We start from the raw sequence: 12,618 nt of genomic DNA, 5'->3' as shown, positions 1-12,618 counted from the left end.
TATGAATTTCGACCTTCCGATCTCTAAAGATCTTTTCTCTAAGAATACTTTTAGAGTAAATAGTAACATTATGTTTTCTTTATTAAATGAAAGTGAAACATACAAACAGCTTAAAACCGCTATTTATAAATGTCGTTACATTTTCTATTTCTACTAACTACTAAATAAAGGCCGTTGAAGTTAAACACTGTGTTCTTGTGGTGTTGGCTTTATGTCAAGTTCATTTCATCCTGCACGTGTGTACGGCTCTTAACCTTAGCTACATAAAATTTTATACGTGCGTGTGTAGACGCTCTTACAAATGTAATTAAGGAAAAGGTCGTTGACTTGCTGTTAGAATAAACAAAAACTATTTAACTACAGTAAATGCATAAAAAGAGCGTGCGAATGCATAACGTAGGCGAATTGTCATTAACCTATAATTAGGTACGAACGTTCAGCTGGCTTACAATTAAAAGGTTTTTGAATTGTACGCAAAACAAAACAAATTGGTTTGCATTGTATGGTTTGTGAAATTATTTTTATATAGTTGCTGAAATTCTAAGGGATAATTTGTAAAAAAACTTTCTTTACTTAGACAGGAGAGTTCGTCTCAATAGTGGCAACTGCGACCTTAAACTGCTTTCACAGAACAAATGTTTCATCTAAGCGAATGAAGTATTTAAAATTTATAATAACAATTTTAAGTTCAGTTAAGTAATCAGTTTAATTCGAAGATGTCGAAAAATTCAAAGCACGAAATGTTTGCGGCCATTGTGGTCAAATCGTGCTCCGATGTTACCTAATACGTGACTTGAGATACCTACGAATGTTAGTGGCAATGTCTTGCTTCTTCTTACAAGTAATTTTATTAAAGTTAAATAATGATACGAATTCCAGAATCTTAATAATAATATTAAAACAAACTGTTCTGTAAAGTGAACTGATTAAAATGATGTCAAAAACAAACAAAACCAAACCAAAAACAAATGCATGTTGCATATTTGTAACACTGTTCTGTTCTAATTGTAGGCTGACTGTTGACGAGATGTCATCGACATTTTATTGTTTGATAACCGTGGGTTTCTGAATATGTATTAAACGGAGATTTTAGTCTCAGAAACCCACGGATAGTCCCATATTTTTTAACATTATGCCACGTAATTTAATTATTTTTAAATACAATCACAATGTAATATAGGGGCTGAGTTTTTGTAAGCGATTTCTTTCTACGTGCTACAAACATTATAACGATTCGACACATATTTATTACAATAACAACACAAGATATATGTAATTTTTCCATCAACGAATGTGTTTTGTATTTTGTAATAGTATATAATTTTCGATTTACATTTAATTCATAACTAAGCTAGCTGTCGTCCGTGACTCCGTCCGCGCGGAATTAAAAAAAACGTAATAAGTAGCCTATGTGTTCTTTCAGACTATGTTCTACATTTATGCCAAATTTAATCAAGATCCGTTGAGCCGTTCTGGAGATACCTTCAAACAAACATCCATCCATCTAAATATTCGCATTTATAATTTTAACATGATAGAGTTAAATTAGATCGCCGAGATACTATAAAATATTTATTTAAAAAAACACATATCTTTTTGTACGGTATTAATTTCTACAAATCAATATTGTTTCGTAATTAGTCAGTGAGTCACAGAACTTTGTGAGTTTTAACATTGTTCTGTTTGAATTGGACGTCAACTTAAACAACGTCAACGTCAACTAAACATGGATTGCGTTCAGTAGTGCGTCTGGTAACAGACAAGCAATTCCTTATGAGGCGTTGTCACGAGAGTGACCGAATTACGGTCACTGGCACAGCCCACAGCTAACGTCGCTTACTTGACGTTAATTGTTCTCTGTGAGACAGAAAAAAAAACCTATATATTATACATTATCTAACGAATTCCAGTTATCTAACAATGAATGAAAACTCAGATCTGATAAAACGTGTAGTCGAGGATCTTTATATCCTATCCATTTTGATGAAATAATGAAATCCTGAAATTATACCTGTTACGGCGGCAGTTCTCTATAAAATATTCCATCCTAAATGGTAAACGAATTTAATTGTTTGACTGTACATTCCAAAACCCTGACTTATCTGTATTGTGTGCACAGTTCTCATAGCCCCTGCCTACCCGTTATGATATAATTGTGCATTGACAAGCAGCGCCATTCCCACGTTAACTATGAAGTTGTTTACCGTCGCATTAGCTGCTTTATCTCAATTAACACAATACCTCTCACAGCAAACGGAATGTTAACAAACTATCTGGTAATTATCTAAAAATATTACTGTTAGATAACTTTTGTTTTAGAAACTTTTTACTAAAGATAAAATAAACATATTTAAGACTAGCTGTCGCCCGCGACTCCGTCCGCGCGGAATTAAAAACAAACTTAATAAGTAGCATATATGTTCTTCCATACTATGATCTACATTGGTATCAAATTTCATCAAGTTCCGTTGAGTCGTTCCGGACATACCTTAAAACAAACATGCATCCATCCATCCATCCATCCATCCATCCATCTAAAATTACAGAGTTTAATTACTATAAAGTTAAATAAAATGTCCCTGACTTAAAATCGGTTTCGATATCGTTCGAAGTAAACACTTATTTGGTTTCCTCTGTTCGTATTTTTACGTGGACATCCTGGTCGCCAGCTTTAACACTTAATCCATCCTAATTAAACTAAAACTTGATTATGTCATCAACTTGCCCGATAAATGTCAATCCAATCCATTGTTCACAATGTCACGATTTTAGGTCAAATATCTCTTTATACGTTTTCAAAATAAATTCAAACTTAAACATAAGCTAGTGGTATCTGTATTTTTCCACTCGAGTCGTTATGATATAAAAAGAAAATAGTCAAGTCTGCCGACCGCTCGACTTACTAACCTTTATGCTCATAATGGTGCTTTGTTATTAAACTTAGCTAGGGTTGCCACTCCATACTTACTTACAAGTTGGTATTTTTATAACTTATGTAGAATATTTAATATCGATTCTTCTCTTTTATAACAGTTAATATAAACACATTGCTCATTTTTTGTTAAATTATAGTAGACTATACAACATGACTAGAAATTAGAGTCTTATAAATAACAATAACGTGACCACTTATTTCTGTGTGAAATAGTTTCCTACGCAAAAAGATATTGCTAAATGCTTATATACTTAGTTATATGAAATATAACAACAATTGAAGTAGCCCTACATCATTTACATTTATCCACTTTCCTAAATACCAATTAAGGCTCATTAGCATTTTCAGATTACGAACTCGGAGCACTTCTCTCTAGCCTCTAGCTTTACCAGTTACGTAAACAATTCATAAATAACTACTGTAATAAATACACAAGTGTAGTGTCCACCTTTTACTTTATGTGCACATTTTAATTGAATTTTATTTGTACATAGAAAACTTCTTTAATGTTACATTAAAGAAGTTTTATTGCTTAATAATCCTACTAACTATTTATTAAATGATTTTGTAACTGACCAGTTATTGAACGATTAAAAAAAAATGGTTTTAAATTTCATTCATTTTGAAGCAACTCGAAAAAAATCTTTTGTTTTAACTTTATTATAGGACATAACAAAATTAATCAATTTTAATTAACATTTAGTTAGAAGCATTGTGTTATCCGGTACATCACAAGATTGTGCATCTCTATGGCGAGTGCGTAATTAGTAAGAGAAAGTTCGTGTGAAACTGTTTTATGTAGCGAAACTTATCACGACAATTACTATGGTGTTTGAGAACTTTATAGAAGGTTACATGATTAACATATGTTAATCAAATAAGCCTAGTTTAGTTGCACAAGATAACTTACTGTAACAAAGTAATATTGCGTCTGAAACTGCGTCTAGTGATTAAGTACTTGTAACCGTGTTATCTGACCGTGAAAGGTTTGTGAAAATATATTTTCAGATGTCTTTATGTTCGTAAGTCTTCTGACAATAGTGACGTACCATGGTAACTTAGATTAGAAGCATTCTTTTCTCTATAAAATCTCTTGAAAGTCTGCGTCTATAAACACGCAGTATTATCTAACCTGTTTGACCAGTGACAGTTATAAATGAAGTCAGTTGTAATTGCTGTAGAGGTAGAGTGTTGTTGTACGGAAGATCACGGTCAACCGTAATCAATTTATTGTTTTCAATGAAACAATAGAACGACGTCTTCCTAATTACAATTCAATGTATAACTGTTCTTGTGCAACAATACAGTGTCACCACTAATAATAATAAAAATTTTAGTATTGTTAATTGTCTAAGTTCTATAACTAAATGTTATTTTTTACAGTATAAGAGGGAAAATGAGGAAACTCAACACATAGACATCCGCAATTGCACATACGTTGCCTAACTTCAATCGATGGAGGTGACGCACACAAATAAGAATGTTACCCCATCCTGTGCGTCTACTTCTCTGCCACCACCTCCCCTTTCCATCTCTTCTATATAAGAAAAGGGTGGTATAGGGAAGAGGATTAAAATTAGTCCTCTGGAATGTACACTCATTACACGAAACATTGAATTACTTCCACTTGATGCCTGACTTCTGTGTGGTCGTGGTCGAATTCTTGCAACAGATGTTGTTGTTTTGACCTTTACCGCTGTTAATGAGCGGTTTTGTTAGTTAACACGGTGATAGTAAATTAAAAGATGACTACTGATGTAGATCTCATATCAAGATTGTTATGAAAATGTATTTATTTTAAGAAATTATTCTCTCTTCATGTTCTGTTATTACCATATAAGTTAATTGATAAATAAGTGTCGAGGTGCGTTCCCATGGGCTTATATTACTTACTGTTAATTTATGTGGTTTTGTTCCCATGTCATCTTACCATGCATGTTATTGTCATAGTGCGTGTTCTAGATTCCCTGATGTATCTGTGCCAATGTGTCCCGACCTGTAACCTGTAACACAATGTTAACCGTTCGATTTCTTCTATCTTTACCGTGGAGAACGTTTCATACCTGTAATATTTGCAAAATATCCCTATTAGGGATTATCCTTATCCCATTAATGTTAGGTCGGCGCACACGGCGATGCCACAGGGGGGGGGAGCAGATGCCCTCTATAGAGCCTTCAAAATACTAAGATATCTTCAATGCGTATAGAACCACATAGATAACTCAAAAAGGATTATCAGTTTTTCATTAAAAAATTGAACCACTTGATAGTAAGCAAGACCCCCCTCTCTTATTTATCGGCTTCCCCCCCCCCCCCCCTTGATATCGGCAGGCGGATGTCGGCACCAGGTTTTTGTCCTTCAGATCCATCTATCTTCAGTGATCTCAGTTGTCTTATACGAATAGATAAGTTTTATTTTAAGATTTAATGTCTAGTTGATAAGTTAGATTTGCTATTATGTGATAATCAGACATTGCGTAAACACTGTAACTAAATGCAAACTAGCAATGGCAAGATCTCGATCTGGTCTCGTCTAACATTGGAGATTTTTAACGGGTCAAGGTGTTTCCTTTTTAATTTTGTAATTGAATCTTTAATTAGATTTTAAGGTCGGTTTTAAATTCGTTTCAATTCATTTCACACTTTAATATTTAGGTTGATTCACAGTTGAGAAATATTTAGGCAGTTATAAAAATGTGGAAAGATTTTAGCTTTCCAAATATTATTGTAATTTAAAAAAAACTATGCATTATTTGAAGAAAAAGGAAGGAAGGGAACAAAAGGAGAATCTTGTGGAATAATTATAACATATTTTTCATCATTGTCGTATCAAATCGTATTTTACAAGATTAATTCCTAAAATAACTCAGCTGTGTACGTATTGTATTGATGCACTTTCAACAAATTCACGTCCCACATTCGTTAATTTCAATTGTAGACCAAAATTAAGGCCAAATCCGCCATTGTTTTATAGTTGTTGATAAAATTAAAAAAAAAAGCGTTGCGCAAGTCGCAAAAGAAGCGTGGAAATTAGTTCAATAAATTCATTACATATGAAAATTGTGACAAGAGATATGAAGATAATAAAAATTGATGACAAAAGCTTTCATTTTCGCTATAAAGAATATGAATATTCCTTCTATATTATTCCGAGGAATTTCTAAATAGTACAGTTGCATGTTCAGAAATACTGAGAGAAAAATCTTAAGTCAGCCCGACAAATTGTAGTGCTACTTGTTGTTTACTTCAAAACGCAAAAGTCTTCTTAACGCTTTGATGATTTTTATAATACAACATGCGACAAACATAATAATACTGCTTAAAGAACGTATCGTGACGCATTGTTACAGAGATTGTGGCGCGATCTCTCGTGGCTTCTGCAGAGGTCGCGCACTGCTTGAGCAATGTCTTCCGTAAAAAGTGCTCATTGTTTGAACACACACCAGCCACAGCTACTGATGAGAATCACGCGCTCTGCCAAAAAACTAGGTTCTTTCATTTAGTGGAAAAAATATTTATATATCTGATGCTTAAAAGCGAAAGCGGTAATAACGTCGGAACTAGAGCTTGGGAAGTATGTTGTCAGATGTTGCTCTTGATAAAAACGTAGCTTAACTTTTGTGTTAAATACTTTTACTTTTTTTTGGTATAAAACAAGTGCTTAGATCTCATTACATACTAATGAAGTAAACGTCTAGTCATTTATAGTTACAAAAGATACAATTGTGATAGATGTTATAGATTAATTTTAAATTATTACGAACAAAAACAATCATGTCAATAATTTGAATTGACTAACGTAGAAGGGGAAATCCTACTTGTTTTGTTAGTCGATAAAAAAAGTGTTACAAGATCAGACAAAGGAAAAAATATTACGTCGTTTACGGACGTTAAGGAAACGGCCATGACGAGAGAACCGAATTGACTACGCTGAAAATGTACATGAAATCGAATCCTTCATAAATTAGTTGAATTTATTAATTCACTGGCATATAATGATGCTAACGACAAACCTTGACGAACTAATATTATTTTGCAGTAAAAAAATATCAAAGTGAACGCTTCAATATTTTACCTTGAATATATTATTGAAGTATATTTGAAACAAGACGTATGAAGGCAGAAGTTTCGCACGCGCGGTCACGTACGCGCACGCAGCTGTGACGTCACGGCTTGCTGCACAGACTGACTGGCTTTGACTGGAAAGGAGACTTGTTTGTTTGTACGAGGACAACAACTGCTTGCAATTTTGAATACGAAATATGAATTCTCTTCATTGAATGTCCTTGAAGCATTTAGATTGACTAACCGTGAGTTTCGGAGACTTATATACCAGTATAAAATATAATATTTGTGTGTATAACGATACGTTTTATGCAGATATTTTAGTCTCAGAAACCTACGGTGAATCGTTTATTCAGTTTTATTCAGAGTTCACTATAAGATTGTTGTCATTCAGGATGGTTATGTTACGTTTGATATATTGTAAAATATTATGAGACTCCGTCGTAGAAAGAAGCAATATAACAGTTTGTTTTGTAAGACACACAACAAAATGCATGTAGAAGACACGACCGTGGAGGAAAGTTTGTCAGTACTATTAAAAATCGCTTCGACAGTTTTATTTATTTGATAATGATTCATTATTGTTGTAGAATGTAAGGGACATTACGTGATCCTGCACCGAGTTCAGTGAAAGCGTGCACATTAACGATGTCCGTCATATGTGTTTCCATTTGTATGCAAGAGGACAGTCAGACCCGAAGATGCCAGAGTCGAACTCAACAGCTCATAATAATGAATAAATTTTCATGTTATCTTAACGGCAAAAAAAATATCTGTACTTCTGTTAATAAAACACGAAACATTCTATACGTTTGGAAAGTAACATTAAATGAAAAAGACACCGTGAAATTATTTTATAAGAATAAAATATAAAAATAAATTCCAAGTAAATTAGGCACATTCATTTCAAAACTACATTATTGTCGGTCAAAATTCAATTCAAATTACATTTGCATTAGGACATAGCATACGTTATTTTATAAGTTTAACTATATATGAACTTAGTACAACCCTGTGCACATTAAGCTTAGTCAGAGTTTATGGCACTGCATCCTAATGACCTCACGCGGACTGATGTAAGGCTAGTTTCACACGAGGGCATTACAATGTGGCGGAGTAGTAGAGTGCAGTAATGCTATTGGTTGAACACACAGTTACTGTCAAACCTGTACTGTGTGTTCAACCAATTGCACTTGTTATAACCTGTCTCGGCGTGCGTCACTGTTCTACCTTCGTATAAAAGTAGCATAAGGACGTGTGTTTGTGATGGTGACGGCGAGGAGCGACCCTAATCGAATTCTAACAACCTTTATAATGTAGGCAAATCATTGCAAATTTTACATTAGAATAAGCTTTGATAGAACCAGTAATCTTAATATATATAAATCTCGTGTCACAATGTTTGTCCTCAATGGACTCCTAAACCACTTAACCGATTATAATAAAATTCGCACACCATGTGCAGTTCGATCCAACTTGAGAGATAGGATAGTTTAAATCTCAAATTATAGTCGCAATTTTAATTTATTGCTAATTATTTGTCTGTTATTATTTGACAGTCACAATTATCTGTTAACTCCAAATGATTCTAACAGATGTCGATACCTTTCGACTGGGTTGAGTAAGTAATCAATAGATGGCGCTGCTATGGTAAATCTACGAAAGTGTCATATAAGCTACATTTATTTTTATCTATTTTTCATACCCCAATTAAGTTTTTTTTAACTGCGCGCGGACGGAGTCGCGGGCGACAGCTAGTGTTAATATAAAATTACTTCTTTGCAAAACTTTTATTAACAGACGATCTGATTGATAACTTATTTCTAAAAAGCGATGTCCTTACAACAAAATGTTAAAAACTAATTTAAGAATTCAGACATGAGTAAAAATTTATTAATGAATACACATATCTAATTTTTCTTCAAAATTAGATATGTGTGTTAGCCGATTATAATAATTTTTAAACAATTTAATTCAGAAACAATCTTACTAATGTTATAAATGCGAATGTTTAGATGGATAGATGAATGGAAGGATTTTTATTTGAAGGTATCTCCGGAACGGCTCAACGGATCTTGAATAAATTTGACACAGATTTAGAACATAGTCTGGAAGAACACATATGCTACTTACTAAGTTTTTTTTAATACCGCGCGGACGGTGTCGCTTGTGACAGCTAGTTCTCCATAAAGATAATTTAAAATGACTGTGCGTTAATTTATTTTTCCAAGTTACCCTTTTCTAAATAGAATGAATGTCAAATGTAACTTATAAAGGCTGTATTGTTAGAGGAGGCTTTAATACCGCGCTGCTTGAGCACAATGGCACGCCTGTTGGTGATCATTGAACTGTCACACTACATTACCTACTCTAATTTACATCATTTTAAGTCGATGTTGCTTTTGGTTAGAGGGTTTTTTCTTTGTTTACAATAAGTCATATTATTAAAGTTGTGCAATTATTTTCTGTGACTGTAAAACCATAACTATAATCCTATAAATAAATAAAATATGTTATTGGAACGAAGTTCCTTATCGCGCGTTGTGAAAGGGGGCTAGACGGAAAAAATTCTTACGAAAAGTTGTCACGACACTTTTTGCTATAGACGAATGAGCGCTACTTCACCATGGCAACGACGTGAAAATATATAACGAAAATTCATAAAAATAAAATGTACTTCTTGTGAAGACTTAATTTTTTTATTCATAGAATAAACATTGGTTCCTTCACTAATTAATTGAAAGGAACTTCGTTCCATCCGGGTGTCCCTTGACACCTCTCAAGTTTTTTTACTTTGGATATTACATAAAAATTTGGTCGCACCTTTCATGCACATTTAATTGATGATATGCATGCACATGATATGCATGTTAGTTACTTAATAACGTTCGATACCATCGCTCCTATGTTTATTGCAATAACAACAAAAGTAGACATAGACGTTTAAAACAATGAAGTTTGTATTAAATAAGTGAAAACCCGATTATAATAAGAGAATAGAGTAAAAGTCACCAAGTTATCTCCATTCAAAGGTTCACGGTTCAAATGTTGAACTAAGAAGCGAGTTATTTGAACCGAGTCTCATGCGACAAGACAATGCCGAGAACTCGTCGCTGGCTTTCTAATACAGACCAAAAAATTGTGCCACAATGTCGTAGTGAAAATGTTACTCCTTTATAATTTGTGTAGTAAAATTAAATATATATTAAACTAGCTGTCGCCCGCGACTACGTCCGCGCGCAGTAAAAAAAAAATTAAAAATAGATGTTGGCCGATTCTCAGACCTACTGAATATGCTCACAAAATTTCATGAGAATCGGTCAAGCCGTTTCAGAGGAGTACGGTGACGAAAACTGTGACACGAGAATTTTATATATTAAATATGTATATACTACAGTAATGTAAATAATTATTTAAATAATATTTGTGTAGGTGTGCACTATGTTCTGGTCTGACGCATTTCTTCCATTGTACAAGACTTCAAGCAGACTGTTGACAATGTCTGCATTATATTTGCGTTTAAACCATTCAATTCTTCGATAAATAATACCAAAATTATTGTATTTGAATGATACAATATATAAATTATTGATTTTATTGTTCTTCATTGAAAAGAAATTTATGTTTTTAAAATTTGCATAAATTCTGAAATTAATTTTGTATTATAAACTAGCTTTTACCCGCGACTCCGTCCGCGCGAAATAAAGAATAGAAAACGGGATAAAAATTATCCTATGTCCGTTTCCTGGTTCTAAGCTACCTGCCCACCAATTTTCAGGCAAATCTATTCAGCCGTTCTTGAGTTATAAATAGTGTAACTAACACTTTCTTTTAGGTATATATATAGATTATCTATGATATCTTCTTTTACTTACTTTACTTATTCTCAATTTAAAAAGGGATTATGAACATAAAACGCCTATTTAATATTTCATATGAATTTGATGACTTGATAAAAGCTTTGTTTAGTGAAACTAGTTTATTGATTTTTCTTAAACTAAATTTATTTTACACTGATCATTTTGTATTATAAATAGCTTAAAACATGTTTTATTTTAACCTAAAAAATGTATAATCTCACTGTCACTTTCACTACTAACTAAAATATAAATTTAAGCATTTATCATGTTAGACACGCCGAAACTTGATTGTTAATTAGTTAAGCATTCCTTCGCTACGTTTCTATAGGCAGTTAAAACAATTGCTATGCAAACGAGCGAAAAGCAGGAACAAATACGTGTTTCCTGCGTACTATCAGTAAATTTGACAGTATTCCAACTCTAACCGAAAGTACACATTTCGTAAACGTTAAGACGAGGGCGCGGAAACATAACCAATACGACGCAACTTTTAAATATATGTACCTGGAAGAAAAACGGTCCATTGGTACCCGACTAATTTCTTTTTACTATTATGTATTATTGCATAGGAATAAGGAAAATTTTCTGTAAGCGGAACACCGCGAAGAGCCCTAACTGTACTTCGTCAGCGGAAGCGGGCAGGAAGTTCCGACTGTAACTTTGCAAACATCCCGTTCTTAAGTTTTATGATAAATTGAAAGTGCATCTCCTAAGGAAACCGTGCCTTAGGTACTATCGAACATTTCTTTATGTATTGCGTAAACTAGACGAGAACTGAATTTGACTAGACGAGAAAAATGTGCGTTTGTGTGACTAAATGTGGCTGTAGGTTGTATCTAAGTACTTTATTAGTGCCCAGGACATACTAGTTTTACGTGGATACTAATGTTGTCTTTTGTTCTCAGGAGTTGGAGCAGGAGAAGCACCTGCTGCGGCGGCGGCTGGACACGACGCAGGGTGAATACGAGGCGCGCCTGCTCGAGCTGCAGAATGATATTCAACATCTCACCAACAAGATTGATTCAAAAGACACCAGCCTCAAACAGGTAGGCATATGTATATTGAAGTGGAAGGTGCTTTTGTAGAGCGGTGTTTATAACACCTTCACTGCCACCGACTATCTTAAAAGTTCATGTTATTTGATATCAAAGTGGCATTTCGGAATTATTTTCTCTAATTATACAATAAAAAAGTTTTCGTTGTTAATCGCTAAATACGTCTTACATGTTGAACTCACACTTTATTACGAGTGCGCAGAAGCTTTATCGATGGCGTCATGACGTCACGCGTTAACTAAAACGAAGATCGCGGTGTTAGTGGAAGGACGAGTCATCGGCAAACTTTCCGCGCGACTAAAACTTTAGGCAAACTTACAACCTGCAGCGATGTAAAGGACAACCTTTAATGTTCAATACTTTGTTATACGTTATTTTGTTAAGATCATTATACCCCGTGTGAATAACTCAAATTATATTAAAAAGCCGACATAGATTGCGTTATCAGATGCCAATCTTAATAGGCTCCGATGCCCGCGAGGCTAATTGTCGAGTCCCAGTGTCGGCGCTGAACAATGGCCTGCGTTCAGCCGTTGACCTCTAAATCACGAAAAATAACTATTGTTAACTAAATTCACGTGTTTTATCACCAGACGAGGTAGAGCTTTACATGTCGAGTCAAGGCTGTTTTTGGGGCCCTATTAACAGCGCTTCCTAGTTAACAAAAACGTCTAAAGCAGGAATACCCAAAACGTTTTTTCTT

General features: G+C 34.0%; 1 protein-coding gene across 1 annotated transcript in view; it reads left to right on the top strand.

The window, feature by feature from the left end:
- LOC106713062 (bicaudal D-related protein homolog) overlaps nt 1-12,618 on the top strand; it is a 56,924-nt gene that overhangs the window by 28,841 nt on the left and 15,465 nt on the right. The window contains exon 2 of the mRNA XM_014505768.2: nt 11,766-11,906. Within this exon, the coding sequence (XP_014361254.2) occupies nt 11,766-11,906 (141 nt within the window). The remainder of the gene's footprint in view (nt 1-11,765; nt 11,907-12,618) is intronic.

The sequence above is a fragment of the Papilio machaon genome, chromosome 21 (assembly GCF_912999745.1).
Source record: "Papilio machaon chromosome 21, ilPapMach1.1, whole genome shotgun sequence".
Lineage (NCBI taxonomy): Eukaryota > Metazoa > Arthropoda > Insecta > Lepidoptera > Papilionidae > Papilio > Papilio machaon.
The sequence above is the reverse complement of the archived record's forward strand: the minus strand, read 5'-3'. Positions and strand labels throughout refer to the sequence as shown.